Source organism: Montipora capricornis, chromosome 2, assembly GCF_036669925.1.
Source record: "Montipora capricornis isolate CH-2021 chromosome 2, ASM3666992v2, whole genome shotgun sequence".
NCBI lineage: Eukaryota > Metazoa > Cnidaria > Anthozoa > Scleractinia > Acroporidae > Montipora > Montipora capricornis.
The window spans coordinates 2,735,060-2,757,163 of record NC_090884.1 but is presented as its reverse complement, the minus strand read 5'-3'; the positions used below and the strand labels follow the sequence as shown (position 1 = coordinate 2,757,163).

At 40.3% G+C, this 22,104-nt stretch overlaps 3 protein-coding genes across 5 annotated transcripts in view; 2 read left to right on the top strand and 1 right to left on the bottom strand.

Annotated features, from left to right (window-relative positions):
* Positions 1–839, top strand: part of LOC138038450 (uncharacterized) — a 110,109-nt gene extending 109,270 nt beyond the window's left edge. The window contains exon 6 of the mRNA XM_068884317.1: positions 637–839. The gene's annotated coding sequence lies outside the window, so the exon portion shown is untranslated. The remainder of the gene's footprint in view (positions 1–636) is intronic.
* A 914-nt stretch (positions 840–1,753) lies between these two features.
* LOC138037709 (QRFP-like peptide receptor) lies at positions 1,754–6,345 on the top strand. Of its 2 annotated transcripts, XM_068883620.1 has the most exons (3): positions 1,754–1,826; positions 2,292–2,365; positions 4,763–6,345. In XM_068883620.1, exon 3 carries the CDS (start codon positions 4,905–4,907, stop codon positions 5,811–5,813), a length of 909 nt encoding a protein of 302 aa, XP_068739721.1. In that variant the 5' UTR covers positions 1,754–1,826; positions 2,292–2,365; positions 4,763–4,904; the 3' UTR covers positions 5,814–6,345. The 2 variants fall into 2 exon arrangements, with proteins under 2 accessions (XP_068739721.1, XP_068739719.1); XM_068883618.1 differs by lacking the exon at positions 1,754–1,826 and having other exon boundaries at positions 1,863–2,365.
* A 4,633-nt stretch (positions 6,346–10,978) lies between these two features.
* LOC138037708 (uncharacterized) lies at positions 10,979–19,658 on the bottom strand. 2 transcript variants are annotated; one of them, XM_068883616.1, is made up of 4 exons: positions 19,293–19,658; positions 16,262–17,902; positions 14,081–14,287; positions 10,979–11,879 (listed from the first exon to the last, which is right to left on the bottom strand). In XM_068883616.1, the coding sequence occupies exons 1-4, from the start codon at positions 19,567–19,569 to the stop codon at positions 11,602–11,604; spliced, it is 2,403 nt and encodes an 800-aa protein (XP_068739717.1). In that variant the 5' UTR covers positions 19,570–19,658; the 3' UTR covers positions 10,979–11,601. The 2 variants fall into 2 exon arrangements, with proteins under 2 accessions (XP_068739717.1, XP_068739718.1); XM_068883617.1 differs by having other exon boundaries at positions 11,738–11,879; positions 14,074–14,287; positions 19,293–19,643.
* Positions 19,659–22,104: the final 2,446 nt, after the last annotated feature.

Below are 22,104 nucleotides of genomic sequence, written 5' to 3'. Positions count from 1 at the left end.
ATGGAGCTGGTTATGAAACTCGACAAGCCTTTTTGTTTCACGCTATTATATCTGTATTTTTGGCCGGGATTTTTGGCCTTAAAACACACTTTTTTTCAAGAACATAACCAATCAATTCTTTCTTTTTAAATTATGCACATCCGTCAGAAGCAAAAGCAAAAGATTTTGCACTGTCACGATCAATTCAACATCGATTGCGACAACATACAATACAATACATACATACTTAATTGACCGCTCCCCATAGGGGCTTTTCAGGGCCAATGAAACAATCAACGAAACAACAGAACACAACAACAACAACTGTTAAGAATCCCAACTGGCCGGAGGCAAACCAGTTGGCTATTTACAAGTGCAGCTGGGAAGTTGAACCAGGGACTACCAGGATCAAATTCGACGAGTGGTCAGAGCGGGTCTTGAACCCGGGATCTCCGGATCTCAAGGCAAGCGCCCTAACCACTGGACCACACTGTCTCCTCATTGTTCTCGCTTTTGAAGGTTTTAAGGTTTCATAACCAGGCCCTCGATGAACTATGTTATGACGTATGCAAAACCATCTACATGTGACGTCATCGCCGCCATGTTGGTGGACGGAAACAAAAGATCTCTCATTTGTTTCTTTTGTTCGTCCACCAGGAATTGTACATATTACACCATTGTCACCTCAGTCTCATGATGTCGGTTGAAAACCACCTGTGCAGATATACTTGAAACGGCAAAGTCAAAAGATCTCAAAACTGCCTGCTGCTTCCTGTCAAAAAAGCATGGAAATTGTCTTATTCCATCTTTTCTTTGTCTTTTTGTAAGCTGCACGATGTCTATAGATAAAAGGCAAAAATAAAAAACGAGCAAAAATCGAACAAGTTTCTTTGGGGGAGTCAGGGTGGTTTAGTGGTCATCAACCGCGCCTCCCACCTCTGTGACTGGGTTCAACTCTGGCCTCAGGTCGTATGTGGGCTGCGTTTCAGTTGATCTCAACCTGACTCTGAGGGTTTTTCTCCGGGTACTCCGGTTTTCCTCCCTCCTCAAAATCGACTCCCGGCCTATTCCATCAGGCTGTGGTGCTGTGCTCCGAGGTCATACATGGGTCATGTTCAGGGGCCGAGCGCCTAGCCGGCAGCACAGCTCCTTCGGCTCGACCTCGTTGAGCTGCGCCCTTAGTAATTCAGTCTCCGACTGCGACAAAGGGCGATTAGCAGATCACATATTATTATTATTATTATTATGATTTTATGGCAAAATGCAAATTTAAGTCTCGAGTTTACTGAAACTGGTTCCGGGCAGTGTTTAAACGGCTCCGATAATTTCCACCAATCTGTGACACAAGTTCAAGGCCTGGTTTCATTCCTGAAGTACAAGCAAAGGCCTACGCAAATTCATTTGGGGAGAAGTGATCTTCGCACCTATTTGGACAATTTAAGTAATTGTCTCTTCTGGACACCTGACGGACACCTCCGACGGGATTCGAACTCATGACCTGTGCGATGCTGGTGCAATGCTCTACCAAATGAGCCATGAAGCCACTCAAAGTTCAATTTGTTGGGCTCATTTGTTCAAACAAGTTCCCGGGTTTAAATTGTGCAGATTAGTACTTTGCGCGCATGGTATCACCCATTTTGACCCTAAAGTTGTCTGATATGTTATGTATTTGTCATAAAGTGTCCCACCCCGTGACTTTGGTGCAGCCAGTCCTCGGAAAAGGACTGCCAAGCATCTTGGGAATTTTTCAAAGGCTGATGATGATCCTCAATAACTTGCAAGCTTCGATCGGAACATGATCCCGCAGACAAAACCACAACGCACTCATAGTATTTCAGTTATATAAGGTAATAATAATAATTATCACCATCATCAACATCGTCATCTTCACATCAGTCAGAGAACACACCTCCGTCCGCGGGAAATTATAACTGAACAAACTGGTATTTCAAAATTTAGCTTCTGAAACAATGGGCTGCGAGCAATGTAAATACGGGTGGAAATTTCTGAGTGAAATTTCGACATTCCAGAGTGTCTCAGTTTCCGCTGTTGGGAGGCCTCAAGGCAAATCTTGAAAATTCAACACACAGTACATATAATATCACATCTTGGTGGGAATCTGCCCTAAAGCTCACATTTGTTCTTGATAAAGAGCTAGATATTAATCACATTATCTAGCATATTTAAATATTGTGATTTTAATATTTCATTACGATTCCTTTCTTATTCCCTTTTAACGTTTGTCATTTTACATTACCATAAACTCGGAATGGACATATCACTCGTTTTCTACCCTGAGAGGAAACAAAAAGGCATTCATTTTCGACGTTCTTGAGGCCAAAGTCTCAGAAGTTGACGAAAATTACAGCAACTCTTCATTGTATAGGTACGTGGTATGAGAATTCTTCGCCTTCAACGGGTCTTTACTGTGGTTGTATGTCTCTACATCCTGAGAGAGTCAAGCGGAAAATCCGTTTAGTAAAATTCGGTCCTTTAAACACGAGTGTGGGTGAGTATTTGACTGATTATGTTCAGTCGTGGTTCTGATTACAGCTAACATTACAACTCAGTTTAAAACTCCTATCACAGTTTCGCCCTTCTTCGAAGGAACAGCATTAAATTTTGATATAATTACAGCTGACATATTGCCTCTCCGGATGCCTTGCGAGATTCTAAGTAAAACAATAATAATTATTGTTTTGCTAACAAACATTATTAGAAAGCAGAAAATAATTGTGAAGAAAGAAAAAAAAACCCAAATCAAATTCGTATTATTTTACTACGGAAAAAAAAAAGATTTACCCATGCGAAAGTGGGTATCCTCGGCATTACTATTAATTAGTACTCTCCAACTGAAAGGATTTACGAAATTGGTTTATTCAAGATTTTTCAACTAAGCAAATTAAATAAAATGTGAAAATCATTTTCGTACTTTTTGGGCGCCTGTCGTTTACATAGGATAACCATATGGGCCTGGTATGATTAAGTTTGCTTTAATTCGTTTCTTTTATAATGTCACAAAGCGACGTTGGAAGAAGTTTTTCCTCAATCACTTGGCAAGACATTGTTTTATCTAAGTTTTTGAATAAGAAAAAATACCAGCGAATAAGGTATCAAAACTTATACGTGATCTATCTCCGTTTTGTACCGTCTCCTAAACGTTATAAACGTGCATCACAGATCACAGCTGAGATCTAATAACCGCGCTCAGTTTCTGTGTAAACAATCTTGAAAATGTCTCCAGAATTTTAATGTTAGACAATGTCTTGATTTTGCTTCTTATGATGCTATATTATATGAAAATAATGAATATGGACGAAATGAAATGGATTTCGTAATTCTGTCATTTCGTCAGTTTGCGTGAATATGTTTGGTGGGCGTTTGTGATATTTTGACTTGTGCGTTGGTAATCTCCTCATGTAGCGAATGCAGAGCACGATTTTCACAGATGCAATTACGAAAATACCGTAATCTTTTGTTGCGTACATAAAATTGAGCAATTAAATGATCACGACTGATGGAGAATCTCTGGAAGCCGTGAATAGGGTCATGATATGACACGGTTTTCTAAGGAAATGATCTTCCGCGTGTTAATTTTCATAATTCATTTAACTTAACAGTTGTCATCGAGCTACTCTTGATAAGAGAACATGTACCCCCAGTGACGTAGATCGAAAGCCTCTTGTTGTTATGTCAGAGGCATGGGAAGGGAAGTCGCTTAAAAACGACACGAAAAACGACACTTACGACTTGGGGCTTATTGCTGTCCTTACAATTTCACAATGCAAAAAAGTTTATATAAAAACTGTTATTCTTACACTCACGATTAATAACTTTTCCCGCCATTGCTAGCAAAATTTATTATATAAACATTTTTTCAAACAAATAGTTCATAGGTCTCGAACACGATGATTGAAATTTTCGCTACTTTGAATTCTCTTTACTCGAGGAAAGAATGGTTAGGTTTCCTGTAGTTATATAGCTAACAGTCATCGAGTACACGTTTTTGGTAAGTCAAGGTTTCATCCTTTTCTTAACAATGATTTTCATCGATTAAGAACTTGAGACGCGAATTTGCCCACGCGTAATCAGCCTCAGGTTGGATTTTTGCTATTTGGTGTAATATTTGCCATGATCGTAGCTTGGAACTTGGGCTAGGCTAAGAAAAAAAACGAGTAAAATCACAGTTTATTTAGTGGATCAAGACATGGAAAAACAAAGATGAAGTTACATTAAAGAAACACTTGAAATAGGACAAAATTATCAATTAATTTCAGATAAAATCTACCTTAAGAAGGACAAAACTGAATACCGACGACATTTTGATTACAAATCTGATGCCAAAGTGTGCGCCTAATTTCTGTTTTCCAATAACGTTTTGTTCTGACTATTGTCTTTGTTTTAACTTTCAAACTGGAAATCAAAGGCGGCGGAAAATGTTTTTAATATAAAATGATTTTAAACTCTACATTGTCACTTAAATTTGGGAATTACATTAACTTTGGCTTGAAAGATTGACGGGATGACATGAAAGCCGGAAAAAAAAAAAAAACTAAGTAGGCGTTATTTCGTAGAAAGCTCACCTTGTGGGTGTCAAGAGATCTAGACCATCGAGTTTATATAGACTCTTCTATTCAACGCGGTCTATCTTAAAGTATTAGCTCTTGGCGAAAAGCATATTGAGACTATTATAAAATCAAGTTAGCCAAGTTGTAAAGTTATGTTTTTAACACATTGTCATTTTGTTTTCTAATTTCTAATTTTCGATTCATTTCTTATCCAGGATAAGGAAGCCAAAACTTCGCGTTGGTTACCAGCAAGGGGCAACTGATCGATCCCAAGTAGAGTTCCTACAACTAGAAGCAGGAAGAACATTTTCAGAAGATTTTTATCAGTGAGCTTATTGACTCAACTGTCATATCGTAATGGGCCACCCAACTAACTTTTCAGCAGTGAGTGAGTCAGAGAGGCAGATTAAGTTAGTTCTCTACGTTTTTACATTCGTACTTGGCGTCACAGGAAACTCTCTTGTTCTTTTTGTCCTTTGGAAAAAGAAACGCAAATCAGTGAACGATCTCCTCATCTGCAACTTATCGACATCCGATTTGGCTTTAATGCTGTTGTCTTTACCTATCAACGCCTTTGTCCTGAGCGGTACAACCTTCCCGACTTTGTTCTGCAAGTTCATTTCTCCTCTAATGACTGTAACTTTTAATGTCAGCATTTTTACATTGACCTTTATGGCTGTATACCGCTGGCGAGTCATCATCAACTCTCTGAAACCGGAAATGCGTCATAGGTATATCTTCGCGTGGATTGCTGGGATTTGGTTGATGGGGTTTCTGCTTTTACTTCCGCTCGTAATAGTTGCAGAAAGAGACACGACGGGAGGATGCAAAGAGAACTGGAAACCACAGCAAAGTCGCGCTTACACCGCTGTCCTGTTTACACTGCAGTACATCCTACCGCTGCTGACGATCGCTGGAGCTTATATTTTGATAGCCAGAGATTTGGGAAAGGCCAAACAGCGGCAAATCTGCAATGCTCAAGACAGATTTGCTTTGGAAGTGAGACGGAAAGAGGACCTTCAAATCATAAAAATGATGGGCCTGATAGTCGTGTTATTTGCAGTGTGTATTTTGCCAATCCAGATCGCGTGGCTTATGTCGGATTTTGGACCCAATGATCATAAAGGAGTAGGCGACGTGTTACTGAGGGTGGCTGATATCGCAGCATATCTGCATGCCTGTGTTAATCCCATAGTGTACGGAACCATAACGAAATACTTTCGCCGCGAATACATGAGATACATCAAGTCCATTTTCCATTGCTAGAAGAAAAAAAAAGAAGAAGCATAAAGACAGGTCATCCTTTAGAGGGAAGGGACAAGGCGAGTGGGGGTGGGTTACTGATGTTAATTTGGCTGTAAGAACAAAGACAGGAGTCGCATAAATTTGATTAAGATGAGCACATTATTTATTCTTTGACGTATTTGCATCATCTCCTCCCCTCTCCACAATGACTGAGAGGTGTCTTGCCCGAATATTCCCGTCGACGATGCAAACTCTCAAAGCCTAACCATCATGGAGGTTTTCCTTGGGAGGGATGAGATTATGAGGCATACTCCATGGCTGTCTAATTCACAAAGAACACCTCTGTAGACAGTTGTTATGTATGGGTGAAATCCATAACTAAGATATCTGATTATGCACCATAGAAAACTGGCGCCTGGTTTTCTCGTCTCGGGAACTCCAGTGTTATGTTGTCCAAGAGTTGCTAGTGCCTTAAAAGGTTAGTATGTGCAAAACTCAGTAAATAAGATGAAGAGCAAACTCAATGGTTTAATTCAATGAATGAATCATTAAAGAGAAGGAAATATTTCTTCAGTGTGGCTCTATAATGACGCTATTCAAAATGATTTGAATGGAATTGTTTTCCAGGATCACTAAGGAAAAACTTGAAGTTAGGAACCCATGAGTAGGAGCTTGCCTCTCCCATACAAGGCTTATGAGTCAATCTTTGCCTATATCTTTCTTTTTTTAGAACGCCAGGAGTTCTTCGTCTCTGCACGCACTGTGTAGAATGGCCAATCAGAATAAATTCATTGTCTAACAGAGACAAAAATAGCAAAAACAATAAATGCAAATTGATGTAAATTGATGCAATTGTGAGTCTCCTGTTGAAGAGTTAGTTCTAAAAATAGAAAGATGCGCGCGAAGGACAGTGCATATGGGAGCCTCCTCAGTACAAATGGGCTCCTGCTTGAAGTACGCGAAACACCGGCTATCAAATGCACTGAATCATCTCCCAAACCAAAATAAGCTCTAAAAGACTCAGCATCTCTGACAACGACGAAAGACACGATTCTCCATGGAAAGCAATGCTAAAAGGCAAAGTATGTAGGGAACAAAAGAAAGAGGAAGGGGACCCAGAAGATGTTGGAAGCAGGATACTAACGACCAGGGAGGGGAGGTCCAGAAATTTCAAGCCCGTATGCTTTTGGGTAAGCGATATGTCAGACAAAGGATATCATAACGTCCCGGTTTCATGTAAACGGCTGCAAAAAATTCATGCCGGTTTAAATTCATACCGGTCTGAGTTCGTCCCGGTCGGTTTTTCTTGGGGTATTTAACAATTATTCCTCGAGCCCGAATGGGCTCTGAGTCAATAGCCCATTCGGCCTTCGGCCTCATGGGCTATTGACTCAGAGGCCATGAGGGCGAGAGGAATAATTGTTTTAGTAAAATCCAACTAGTTGGTCAAAAAAATATCGAGACAAAACATCTTTCGCTAGTTAAAGCTACACTTTAATTGTTGTGTTGGTTTTCAAAGCCAGCGCTTTTCGCTACTAGTGGGCTATAACAAATAGCCTACTAGTAGCTCAGCAAATGTGGAAATATGTCTTCAATAGCTAAGTTTCCAAGCTTGGAAGTCTGGAAATTTGGAAATATGTCCTGAACAGTTAACTAGTTAACTTACCAAGCTTGGAAGTCTGGGAATATTTCCACATTCGCAAATTTCCAGATTTCCAGACTTCCAAACTACTTAACTGTTCAAGACCTATTTTCACATTTCCAGATTTCCACATTTCCATACTTCAAGCTTGGCAACTTAGCTATTGAAGACATATTTCCAAATTTGCTCTAAAGTGAATAATTCTAGTTTCTATTCATTCCATTCTGATAACGCATTCTGTGCTCTTCTTACCCCAAGTAAGAGCCTCCCGGTCTCATGTAGTTTGACCCCCAAACTCAATATTGATGCTAACACTTGCTTCCAACAGCTCAGCTCAACCTAGCATGCGAGAAACATTAGCGAGCGCATTCTGCGTCTTTGTAAGAAAGAATCAAGATATCATTTTAGATTCTCGTTAAAGGCACTGGAAAATGCTTTCCATAATTAAGTATAAAGAATGCCCATCATACCGACCCAGAAAACACATTTTGTTAAATTCAAATCTCACGAAAACGTCCCTCACATTTGCCGCGAGCAAAGGATATACAAAAACGTTTCTCAGCTGATATCAGACTTGTGACTCCAAGACAACGACTTTAAACTTTCGGGAGGAGCCTCAATCATTGCGCTGATTCCAGTACCGTTAAACAAATCCGTTAAGAGGCGCAACGCGACGATTAGCCGAGATCTGTACAAAGATCTGGCAAACGTACTAAGAATAGATAATGGCTGAAAACACTTTGAGAACCACAACAATAAAATTTTGTTGCATAAGCAAGTTTGCAAAGTTCTTTGTAAGCCATGTACGCTTGAGAGCCTTTCAGCAAGTCATCTCCAAAAACTGGTGGGCATGGCCGAAGAGTATGTATCGAAATCAATGAAAAACACTAGCTGACGAGTGCGTCAAATCTGATCGTATTTGTCAGTACATTAAGTCATTTTATTGAACACTGAAAGCTTCAAGAGATTCGTTAACGTCGTGGGACGCCGTGGAAAAGTGCTGTCATTGCATGTTCATGAACATGAAGACTCTAATGTCGGATGCCAACCAGAGGTCTCGTTTTTACTGCCGTCAATCACAAAGCTGAATGCAACCTATCAACCAGTTCCGCGGAAGTAATTGATGGCAGCGAAAAATAAAACCGTTGATTAGAGGTTTGCTAGCTTTTTGACAGGCGTATTAAACTAGGTGCATGCAATGTCACACTGTAAATACCGACGGCTTCTGAAAACTTTAATAGGGAGCTTACGAAACGAGGACGACGACGGCTACGAGGACTTCATTTAAAAATACAAGTTCGCGTTATTCATATCACTACGAAACTATTTCATGTCCTTTCGCGTTAAAAATGTGTAGTAGCCGTCGAGGAATTAAACTGGTATGACTCGGTTGGAAGCGTAGAGGGAGAACTGAAAATTCATCGTCATGTGCTAACGTCCTCCACAGAACCTTGAATTTGGTCATTTCACGTCGTCATTTGGGAGATGACGGCAAAGAAATGTACCAAAATGTAAAACGCACGTGCAGAGCGTGCAGAGCAATTGTTTTTGCTCAATAAACCTATTGTTTTGTAGCGTCGTCTTTGCCGTCGGCGTCGTCGTTTCGTAAGCTCCCTAATAGTCAGAAGATGACGTTACGAAAGGTAGTTAGGTATGACTTCTCCCTTCTTAAGAAGTAGAAATAAAAGCAGAGAAAAATACTGCAAAGCTAATTTATCATTGAAGGTAAGAGTTTTGAAATGGCAAACCTGATGAAATCGGTGATTATACGGTGGGTGAGTATAGTCCAAGGATGGACTGTTGTTTGTGACTGAAGTATGACAACTTGTACTTCTCAGCCAGGTATAGTCCGGGTGATGAAACTACTTTCCTGACTTTCAGGTACTAAAACACTACTATCGTGCAATTTATAAAATAATGGTTATAAATTATCTACGCTACTCAAACTTGCATGGTTTTTGCTTGGCAAAACATTTATCTAAACTTGAATTCAACATAACAAAGTTCTTAGAACTCAGTATATTAAATTTCCACTTCAAGAGTCGGTAGAGGCAATTCCCAGTTTTAAATACAGTGGTGAAAATGGCAGACATCTCTGTTTTGGAGAACGATGGTAGAGGTGAAAAGCTGGCGTACCTGGGGGTTTTCAAAAGCGCCTTTCATATCTACAACGGTCACCTCAGCTGGGTCTGAATTGGGCTACTCCCGTTCCCAAACTTTTTCTTCTTCCAAGGAAGAACATTATGCCGTAAAAACAAGCACGAATCGGCTACCTTATCGCGAGTAAGGTGAGGTGTAACCTCACAAACGAGTTAGAGGCTATTGAAAAATGCCTACTGGATATGATCAGAAACCCTCATGGGTTGAAACGTGTAACGGCCCCTTGTGTGCTGGGAAACAAGCTTCCGAATATTCAATTTGCTAAGTACCATATTTGGAACAACAAGAGCGAGGGGTTTCCAAATATGGTACTTAGCACTGAAACATTCAACCAATCAGTTCGCACTGAATATTCGGAAGCTGTGAACGCGCGTTACACGTTTCAACCCTTATGGGTTTCTGATACATGTATAATCGAAATTGAAATGGACAGAATATCGCCAAACAGTTCACAAACATCAACTCCATTTTAGTGCCGGCCGTTTCCAGACAAATCCGTCTTTAGGCTCATCATTTTTGGCCGGTTATCCTGTTGACGAGCCACGCAAATCATGTGTTTACACCGCAGACAAATTCGTATGACCCGCCGGTAGCTTAACAAGTAAACTTCAACTTCACACTGAACTACTAATTAAAACATAATAATTCAACTTAGGATAGTCACTTTTCCCTCCACCTGCTAAATACCCTGCCACTTTTGTCTGCACTTGCAGACGTTCTTTGATATTCCCATATTTCTTTTTTCTGAAAATGAATACCATGGGCCTAACGTTCGCTTTACAAAAGCCATGAATCATATCCGGCATTTGTGAAAATTCGAAACCCTTTTCCCAATTTACATGTTCTAAGGACAAGAAAACAAGAAAACAAAACAAACGAACAAAAAAAAAACAACAAAAAAACAAAAACAAAAAATGAACACTTAAGGAAAATTAAAGCTTCATGCATTCAAACATCTTCCTTTTTGACCAAAAGGGGTGGATTCATAGCGCCCAAAAAACGCTCAAAAACTTAGCAGGATTTTGAGACATATGCAGCCACAGTGGTGTTCCAAATCTTGACAAAATGATTGTCGAACCCGAAAAGTATTTATTGAGGATTTTTCGCCGTTTTTCTCAACTTCAAAACGGTCACAAGTGTCCAGAAATACAGCCACAAAGTGTTCCCATGGGTCTGCTCCTAAAGAACACTTATACAAAGTTAATTAACCCTTTCACTTCCAATGGTGCCACTTCACAGCTGTTACCTGTGTCTAACATCAGATGAGACGGAGGAGAGGGGTGGCTTCACCATTGAGGGCCCCCTCGGGGCGAAACGGGTTAACAACATCTACTAGGTCCACTTTGAAAAACTCTACCTTAAAGATAACACGACACGAACGACTACGTTATAACTTTATTGTTTACAACACGAACTTGACGCTTATACTGAAGGGGACACTTCGCGGCGTTTGTCGAGAATTGGTGTGCATCTGACACTCGTAATTTGGAGAAACGTGAAAAACAAACACTTCCAGACACTCTAGTCTGTTGTTGTCGCAGGGAAGGTGAGAAACAAAAGGCAAACATTCCTCCAATCCACATGATAAAATGAAGTCTGTGCAAATCCATAAAAGACGCGCGCAAATGCGACAAGTAAATAAAGGAGTCTAAAATAGGAACCTCTAGCAAAGGCGATATCGGCGAGAATAAAAAGCCACACAAAAGTAGGAAATGCAGTTTTAAGGAGACAAAAAGCGTCAATGGACCTGCACGCCCAGAACTAGCGTTTTACATCAAGGTACACCTCTTTGCCGTTCTCGTCCTGACAACGACGTGAAATGGCCAAATTTGAGGTTACATGGAGGGCGTGAACAAATAACGATAAATTTCCAATTTTCTCTCTGGTCTCCTTCACCGATGGTACGAGCTAAATTTCTGGATAGTTGCTATGCACTTGGCAAACCGAACACGTGCAAAGTTGCATTCTTAGATGAGGTTCTCGCTTCTGCTCGAGTTCCCCAGTGACTTATGTTGTCAGAGGTGAAGGCATATCTCGACAAAACGCACCTCGGTTTTCAATCTGCATCTGTTGCAGCATGCGGCATGGAGACTCCGCCCTTTCTCGTCCTCGTAAGGAATTGATTTCTTTTTCAGTTTTGTCGATATCATGCTGGGAGGCAAGAACACGGACTTGAATACTGCGAGCTTTGTTCAAACTCTCCAGAGCGTCGTCGGTGGATCCTAGGGCCCCAAGAGCACGGCCCAGACCATAATAGGCTCTGGCTGTGTCCAAGTGCTCATCTCCTAGGAAATCAAACAAACGCATAAGAGATTTGAAATCCTTCCTTCTATCCATTGTTAGAGTGATTTTCTTTTATTAGTGCTGGATAGACTTTTCTACTTTCAGAGGCCTTGTCTCCTTTGAAGCCGTCTTTTGGGGTGATATGCAACGCGCGCGTTCCGTGGCAATAAAAGCCAACAATATAAAAGTCTGCAACAAATCAAGTTGATTGGCATCCTTCAAAGCAATCGTAAAACGGTACAACGGTCAAACCGCAGACCAGTAAAATCCAGACTGCAGAAACGGATCCTTTGATAATGCTAACCTTAGGACTAAGAATGGTTTTAGGCAGAATTAGGCATAAGGTTGGAATTAAAGGAAAAAGGTTTCACGGCGAGGCGCATGCGCAGGCTATGACGTCAAGTGATCGTTTTGCGACCAATCAGAAACGACTACATAAACTCTGGCGGGAATGTCTCGTCGTCAATTAGCGAAGATTATTGTCGAGGGAATTCTTATTTTCAGAATTGGCAGTCTGCATTCTACGCTGACCGTTTATTAGCACAAGGCCATCGTTTCTTAATAAGTCTGCCGAGAATAAAGTATCGGGCGGTGAAGAGGAATAATGGAATAAGAATAACGGATATTTTGTGGGGCAGAATAACGACTTCCTTTGGAATAATCGATTTGTCGAACGGAATAAGTAGATTCTTTCAACGGAATAATGAGTTGTTTTTTACTGGAATGGCATAACGAAAAATTTCAAGCAGGGATATCGGAATAATGAACATCCGATTAATGTGATTAATCCTCTTCAACCCTCGAAAAGTACTAAATATTGAAAGTGCATCGCATAACGACTCTGAAAAATTGAACCCGATAAATGATACTTTGCAAATTCGAAATCTTACAAAGAATGTCTGGGATCATTTATAGCGCCTTTGTCACCCAAGAATTTATCAGTTTTTGAGGCTAATAACTGGCTCGTTATCAAAGCTAAAAGGCTTAAAACTGGAGATTTATTTAAGTTTAATAATATAGCTTTTGAGGTCAATTTGTAATATTATTGTATGATAAGTTATGATAAGCGCAATAATGCACGCATTTTGATTATTTCTCAACGATCTATTAGCGGGCAGACACACACCGGACATCACCACCAAAAACTTCTACTATCATAAAAACACAAATGGATTCCATGTTGCCGTGCGTCTGTTCAGTAATAGATCACAAAATGTGGTAAGAACATCAGTGACACACTCGGCTATTGCTTGGTGTGCCACATTTTGACGTCATTTGTGATCTATTACTGAACAGACGCACGGCAAAATGGAATCTACTTGTCAAATGGCATGATGCCATCTGTGAGAAAACTAGAATGAAACAAAATGCGGACAACGACGTCAGTAAAGATTCCTTTAAGTGAAGCTATGATCCTCGCAGTTATGAACGCAATTTTTGCAATTACGTAAAGAAGCCTGAAAAATTCAGGACTTCAACGGGGTTTGAACCCCTGACCTCGCGATACCGGTGCGACGCTCTAACCAACTGAGCTATGAAGCCACTGACGTTGGGAGCTGGTCATTTGTGGGTTCCAATGTTCCCGTGAGGAATGAATCATACATCATCCATTTCATATATCATTTCATCGTTGATTGATTCCTCACGGGAACATTAGAACCCACAAATGACCAGCTCTCAACGTCAGTGGCTTTATAGCTCAGTTGGTTTGAGCGTCGCACCGGTATCGCGAGGTCACGGGTTCAAACCCCGTTGAAGTCCTGCGCCAACCTCAAAATGTCAGCTTCCTCAGTTTACTCTATTAATCAAACTAATACACAGATGGAAAGTTCGAAATACTACTTGTATCTCTCAAATAGTAGGTCTGCTATAAAACTGACCAATTTAGTGAACTGCATTCTACAATACAGGTTGATAAATGTAGACGTTTATGTTGTTTCATTCCAAGATCTTAAAATGTAAGAAATATTTTATTACACTCATTGTCGTAAGTAATGGCAGTTTGTTTTCCCACTTCAATTAAAGCCCCATGTGCAAATTGTACTGGAAAACTGTGGGACGTAACTTATATTAAGTGTTTGGAAGTTGCCCAGTGAGAGATATTTATCATTGTTAATTAAAGAAATTTTTTAACATACGCCCCCCCCCCCCCCACCAAAAAAAAAAACTTATATATATTAACAATACAATACAAACCAATTACCAAGGAGAAAACGTCTCATTGTAAGTGACTTTTCCTTAAAGTCCACAGCTTTTCGAAGATAGCCAAGTTTCCCATAGGCTTCACCCATGTAATCCAGCAGTGATGCTGTAAAGGGGTGTCTGCCCAACAGATCATCATACCTGACCAAACAGATGTTCTTCCAGATGTTCACAGCTGCTTGATACTGACCACTGGTAAACATGGCCACTGTAAAGACAAAATGCAAACAACATTTGTAGACATTAAAAGACATTGTGAAAATTGTCTTTAGTGCCAGTTGTTATGTGACTAATGTATGTCAGTTCTACATTATCGGATATCTTGATGTATGCCAATAGACCATGTGATCTATGGCTGTAAAATGTAATACTTCAGTTGATCTTTTGATTAAAGAACTTAACATGGTGGCAGCGATGAGGCTTTGAACACCCAGATGAAGAAGATCAGTACAGACCTGTATACCATAGATGGTAAAGAATATCTAATCATTGTTGATTATTTCTCAAACTTTTGGGAAATAGACAACTTACCGGACACGAAAGCAAGCACCGTCATAAAGAAGTTGAAGTCTCATTTTGCAAGGCAAGGAATCCCAGACATTGTAATCAGTGACAATGGTCCACAATTTGCCTGCGAGAAATTTGCCAGTTTTGCAGGCGAATGGGGTTTCGAGCACCGCACGGGGAGTCCTGGACACCAACAGATGAATGGCAAAGCGGAAGCAGCTGTGAAAGATGCAAAACAACTCCTGCGCAAGACAAAAGAAACCAACGGAGACATCTACCTTGCAGTCCTAGCACTGAGGAACACCCCCACTGTATCAATGGGTACCAGTCCAGCCCAGCAGTTATTAGGTCGAGCAACTCCCTACTACCAAAGCTTTATTAAGACCACAGTCTGTGCGTGCTGAAGCAGTTAAGAAGGAGACTCCGGAAAGACAAGCACGACAAGGCAAACACTACAACAAGGGCACCCGAGACCTATCCCCCTTGGAAGAAGGGGATGTGGTAAGAATGAGACCATTTAGACTTGGATGGAAAGAGTGGGAAAAAGTGACAGTGACCAAGCGACATGATGAAAGATCTTATGAGGTAGAGTCCACCAATGGAGCTTACCGTCGCAACCAAGTTGACCTAAAACAAACACAGACCATCCCAACAAAGTCACCAGCGCAAGATCGTAAGGGTAACCCGGAAACGACTCAGAACACAGAACACACCTGCTGCTGTTATTGTCCAACAACGACCCAAAAGAACCATCAAGGAACCTGCTTATCTTAAGGACTATGCTCGCTAGGATTCTAGGGATTTTTTATCTATTGTGGAGACTGGACCTGACACGGACATTATGATTGATTATTGCTAAAGACACTGATACACTAATCATTGAACATTGATTGGAGGAATATGATGATTCCCGTGTTGATTTATTTTATTTCTTTATTTTTTTCATTTTTCATTTTTTTTCATTTCTTGTTGTTTTCATTCCAAAGAAAGGGGGATGTTACGTGACTAATGTATGTCAGTTCTACATTATCGGATATCTTGATGTATGCCGATAGAACATGTGATCTATGGCTGTAAAATGTAATACTTCAGTTGATCTTTTGATTAAAGAACTTAACACCAGTAGATTGAGAGCACATTTTGTCTCCTGCAGGTCAATGGTAAAGTATGGCAGTAATTACAGTAATTGCAGGGTGACAACCGTGCACCAATGAATCAGAACTAATAATGTTTATTGTTTATTATTGGTTGAGGTTGAGCATGATATCATGAATTATCAAAACCGAGGCCGAAGGCTGAGGCAGATAACACAGACACAAGGTTTTGATAATTCATGATATCATGCGAAAACCTAATTCAATAATTGTTTTATCATACATTTTTCAAATAATTCATCCTCAGAAACAGAAGCGAAGCGATCAGCCATTTTGTTTCTGAGGAGAACACTCCAAGGGGCTTAGTAACCAGGCAGACGTTGAACTTGACATGATAAATGTAATATCTGCAGCAGATATTACATTTATCATGTCAAGTTCACAAGCTATTGTGAATTGATTGAATGCTCTCGACCAATCAGATTTTTCATAGTGAGTCTGATGTATCATAATAAATAATAATTATTATCATTACTAAAAACAAAAATTATTTCAAAGAGGGCAATACAAGTTCTTCTTACTTGCTAGGTCAGAAAATCCCCCAGCCACAAGCATGCGTTCCATTTTCCCTGCATTCGTGCAATGCTCAAGTCTCTTGCGAACACCAATGCCTTGAGCAATAAGCGAGATGCCTCTTCTTTTGTCACCCAAGATAAAAGTGCAGAGGCCAAGCTTGCATTTGCAATGACCCAAGCATTCTGTATCACCTTTTCCTAGATGATTCTGGAGATCATGTGCTTCTTGAAGGTTCTTCATTGCATCCGTGCGGCAAGCAGCCATGTAGCCATGGTAACAGAGTTGTTTAAATCCGATGGATATGAGGCACTCACTATACAATGTTTTGTCTGGGAGGCTTCTGGCAACTTTAACAAATCCATTATAAGAGGTCATGAATTCATCCATGTTCATGACTTTTGCCAGGAAATTCACAGTCTCAGTTGATACATTAACCCCGTATTGTTTCAAAAATTCATCATCTGTTGACACAGCAAGGGCATGGCAGATGTTGACTTTGTTCACATGGTATTTGTCTATGACAGGTTTGCAGTTTGTGGTGATAAAATTAACATGCAGTTGTTGCAGAAGTGAAAGATAATGCCATGAAAAAATCCTGATTGCAGTTTTGTATCCTTTGCATTCATTCTCATCGCATGCTTTGCAAAAAGCTTGCACCAAGGGGTGTAAGCTGTACTGCAAACAATTGTTGTCACCCTCTCGTTGAACAAGTGAGTGTGATTCAAGAGTGTTAAGCAATATTTGAAACTCAAGATAATCCTTGTTGCAAAAAAGAACATTCTTCGCTTCTTCTCGGGTAAAAACTGTGGGAAAAGCAGCAAGTGAGGCAAGAGCTCTCTTCACTTCTGGTTGCAGATGGTTGTAAAACACCTTAAGAAGTAGAAAAAATTCCTGAATCTTAGGATCCTTTATCTTCAAGAAACTATGAGGACAATTTTGAAGGTTTCTATGAAGCTCAACTGCATCAATTGTTTTGCTCTTCAAAAATGATGCTGTTAATTTAAGCAGCAATGGGACACCACCGCAAACTTTAGGCTTGGCAAATCTTTGGGCTTGTTGATCTAATATGCCTTGATACTTCAGAAAATTAAATGACTCCAGTTCATCCAAAGGTTTCAGGGCAATGTGCTTGGCTAAGAATGGAAAATCCAACTTTTTCAATGGAATCCTACTTGTTATGAGTGTAGTGACATTTCTTGCATGCTGACCTATTTCCTCCAAGAAGAAATCGATGCCTTTTTCCTCTGCTACTTGCAAATCTTCAGCATTATCTAATATTAGCAACATGTCACACTGGAGTGAAGTTAGGTACTTTTTTACTTGACGGATAGGATCATCCCCTTCTGGAATGCCAATTATCCCTAGCATATTCTTTGCTGCAAGTGCCACTGAATGTATACTTCTCAAAGAGACGTACAGCACGTCTTTTCCCTTTTCCAACATGGTGTACCCCATGTTGATAGCAACAGCTGTTTTGCCAAATCCGGGTGGAGCAACTAATGATATAAGGCTGGTGGCATCATCACCACAGGATATCAGCAAACTTAAAATATTCTCACAGATGTCTTCCCTTCCAATGAACTTAGGCACCTTTTTTGGAATACCAAAGGAGGTTGGTTTCCTTTCATTATTCCCAGTTGCATCACCTATAGGACAATATTATGTTTATTTCAGTTTTTTTACAGTTGATAATGATGATGGTGATGAAATTCAGGATGATCACTGTCATGCTTCGCCCCAATCACCAAACATGTAATTGCCTTGAACCTTCTCTTAACCTTAGTAATTTCCAAGGGGTTCATACTTAATTGGGTAAATGAAAAATGTTGCATGGCCCGGAGGGAAGATGGTAGTTATACTAACACCCGGACAACTAGTTACTTCAAGAAGAGTTCCACCCCTAAGTCTGAGGAGGAGGCCCAAAAGTGACCAGCAGCGTCAAGGAAACCCACCACCAATCTCCACTGTGATTGTCTCTGTTTTTTACATTAATCATTAATTTTTGGTCGTTTTTTAAAACAGGAGGTGCTGGGATGTATGAACCTCCTTTAAATGACTCGTGTCTAGGAAAATCTAAATAAACTTTTCTATTCCTCTTACAACTCAGCCAGGACCATGAACCCATCACGCAAAATATCTTCTTCCGTTTGTTCAAAATACCCTTTAGTCCCTAAAGTAGCCCCCACTGACTTCCCTTCAATGCAGTTGTGCTCTAGCCTGCGTACCAAGCGCAAGGGGAGAGGGAAGCAAAGTGAGTGACCCCAGTGCCCTTTTCCGTGCGGCTTGGTCACTCACTTCTCTTTGCTTCCCCCACCCCCCTTGCGCTTGCTATGTAGGGTACAGTAAGTGTAATCAAATTTTTAAGTTTCAACCCACTGACTCCTGGGAGTGAGACATGACGTCTAATGCCAGATGATTTTACTCCTCAATGGGTTAATAATACAGTGTCATGACAAAATTTCTCCATTCTGATTGGCAAAGAGAATTGCACTTTCCAGGTAACACAATGCAGAAAAGAAGTAACTTTTCAGCGCAAAAAAAGATAACCTGAGCATTCTGATTGGTCAACGATCAAAGAAAATCTCAGATGGGCAATCAAATGTGATCGCTGGATCATCAAGCGATCACATTTGATTGCCCATCTGAGATTTTCTTTGATCGTTGACCAATCAGAATGCTCAGGTTATCTTTTTTGCAGCACAATTTTTGCTTGATTGTGAGATACACAAGCGTTTCTTCTGGTAAATAATTTACAGGAATCTCATGATATTTCTCGTGCAATTTGGAATAAATAAAGCTTTCCTTTATTAATTAACACGTCTAACTAACACACCGTCCTTGCGTGTGCATAATTAAGTGGGGGTCTATGAGGAAATTTCCAGAAAACTGGCAAAAAAAACCCAGCAAACAACAGGAAATACGCTAAAATGTTTGATCAAGACACTTGGAAAAAACATAAATCCTTAGATAACACGACACTTATTAATTTTTGGTAAAATCTGGACGTTTGACGTATTGAGCATCATGATCAATTACCTGAAAATTCAGATTGAATTTGATTCGCCAGAAACTCGTAACCAAATGTACGTAAAGCCTTCAAAAACGCATTAAATGCTTGTGGGCCCTTGAAAGGAAGAACATCCAAGAGCTTCAACACTTTGTGCTGAGTAGTTGTCTCAGCAAGTACTTCTTCTCGGTCATCGAAGTCCAAAATCCCTTCAGCATAGAGCCCTTCAACTACCATTCTTGCATTCATACTTCGTGAAATATGGATCCGAAGTCTACGTAGTCTTTCTTTGCTTGCCTCATCCATAATTTCCCTGCTATGAACAACCTTTTAAAACGTTGAACAAGAATTTCTGCCGAGACTACTGCTAAAGTACGACTAGAAAAACAACAAGCATTCTGTTCCTGGAAAAGCCGGAAGTTACCGCGTATGCGCCCGCGTAACTCACACACAACCGGAAACGAGAGAAGAAACTAAAGAATTCACCGTGTGCTAGCTGACCCTAACGCTAAACCCTAGCCAAAATTAAAGCTTTTGATTTTTGTATTCGACAGTCGCGTGAAACAAACCGAAACAAACTATGAAATGAACTGAACGCCTTTTTGTTGTCTCCTTGCTCCGAGAGGTTTTTCTCCGGGTATGTACTCCGGTTTTCCCCTCTCCTCAAAAACCAACACTGCCAAATTCCAATTCTATCCGGAATGCACGAACACACGTTGAACGAGCTCCTAAGTAAGGTGTTCCGTGGGTAAACAAATGCCATTTCCAATTTCATTTTCCATAAGATTGCTTGTTTCCTTTTTAATAATTAACCACTAATTCGCCCCTTTATTATTTCATTTTAATGTGATACGCACACATTTAGTTGAATTTGTTAATCAAGGCCTGGTTTTCACTAGCGACGGAAACACAAAGCGCAAGCACAAGAGCACTTATTTCACCGTGCAAACGGGGTTTACGCAAGCATAAGGACAAGCGCAAAAAACTGAGCACAAGAATCAACTCCTTTTCCTTGTGCTGTTTGCGCTTATGCTTGCGTTCCCTTGCGTCGCGTGAAAACGAAACGCAGCACAAGCACAAGGAAATATGTTGCGTCAGGAGCTCATTAAGAGGAGCCTCTATCTCCCATACTTGGCCTCGGAGTCAACCCTTTCCCGAGTAGATTTATTTATAGAACGCCTCTCTTGGGAGATTCAGTACGCCTACTGTTGTAAAAGCCAATCGAAACAGAGCTATCTCAGTGTCAACCCTCTTGATGTGCTCCTGGTTGCGTCTGTTTAATTAAGGTGGCTCAAACCAGTTTCAACACTTGAAAGAAACGTTCTTATCAGAAGGATTGACACTATAATTATCACTTTATCACTTCACCGCAACGTTATGGTACCATATCAAATACCAATTATTGCTGAAAAAGATTCGGTCATTTTTGTCACGTAAAAAATTACTGTGGCAACAGTAAAGCCCTGCAAAAAAAACCCCACATTTTGGCTTTAGCTGCTCATATCTCAAAAACACAATCAGTGACTCCCATTTTTTATTTCTGAAATGTAATCAGCGTGCCAGAATGAAACTTTCTGCAAAGTTAAAAAAAAATTCTGTCTAGCGGATTTAGAGCCACCTTAATTAATTGAAAAGTTAAGGTGGCTCTGAATCAGCTCCATAGAATTTTTTAACCTTTAAAGAGAGTTTCACCTTGGCTGGCTGATCACTTCTTTGCAATAAAAAAACTGGGGTCACAAAGTTCGTTTTTCAGATATAAGCAACTAAAGCTAAAATATATAGGGTGTTTCTGCAAGGCTTTCCTGTTGCCATGGTAACCTGTTGCGTGACAAAAATGACTATATCTTGTTCAGCAATAATTGATGTTTCACATGGCACCAAAACATTGCTGTTACGTGATAAAGTGTTGTAGTGTCAGTCCTTCTAAGAACCGCATCTGAGCATTTCAACAAAATGGCGGTTGCTGTGATTGATTTGATGCTTACCTCGACGTTCGTTTTCGCTAGCATCAGCTACTTCTGCTTGTCCTTGCGCTTGCGTCGTTACTGAAAACCAGGCTTAAATGCCGTCTAGCTGAGATGCTGGTTTTTACAAGCAATTGACATTTTAGTTGGAACAGATTCTACAGGCATAATTACATAAAGGTAAGGTAAGCACCACGCGTGTCTGGTCTTCTCGAGACATATGTGCATGAGAGATGTTTTCATGCAGACTGGGACGCCTAAAATGATCTGTTTTAAACATGGCGGTTCTGTGGACGAATTCCAGCACCTACCGATACAATTTGGGCAAGTTTTGAAAGCTAAAAACTTCAATCGATGCGGTACTTTGCCGGTAGGACTGGGTGACCCGACACTTATAAAAAATCTATGAAATGAAAATCGGGCATCTTCCCTTGAGAAGCACGAGACCGGCGCGAGGCCGGAGGAAAAAGTGAGAAGGGAATTTCTAGCCAGATACTAAGGAGTAGCCCTGGTGTGTACTGTTAACTTTTGATTATCGTAGAGAATTGGCGACAAATAAGTGTCTTTTTTGGCCTTATGCTGGTAGCAAAAAAAACTGGTCTTTCCTAATTTCTTGTCAAAGGAACGGTATAATGTATTTGGGAGAATACTGAGATTTACGTTGGCAGATAACTAAAGTCAAACTCTACATCTCTTTGCAATAAGGGCATATAAGATGTAAGATGTGTCCTGATATTATTGTAGAAAAGTATGTTGCTGTTGTTTAAAGGGTTTTCCTGCTTACATGAAAGATACGTTTTCTTTCCCGTCCTCTTCTTATGCATGATCCTCGCGGAAATTAAATTCTGTCCCTCAATAAACCTAGAACAACCAGTCA

Bases quoted from the DNA above. Each gene is read 5' to 3' on its own strand.
- LOC138037709 (XM_068883620.1), top strand. From the start codon at position 4,905: ATGGGCCACCCAACTAACTTTTCAGCAGTGAGTGAGTCAGAGAGGCAG.
- LOC138037708 (XM_068883616.1), bottom strand. From the start codon at position 19,569: ATGGATGAGGCAAGCAAAGAAAGACTACGTAGACTTCGGATCCATATT. The intron at 14,288-16,261 runs GTAAGAAGAACT...TTGTCTTTACAG, and splicing joins GGGATTTTCTGACCTAGCAA to TGGCCATGTTTACCAGTGGT. The intron at 11,880-14,080 runs GTAATTGGTTTG...TTGATTTCCTAG, and splicing joins AATGAGACGTTTTCTCCTTG to GAGATGAGCACTTGGACACA.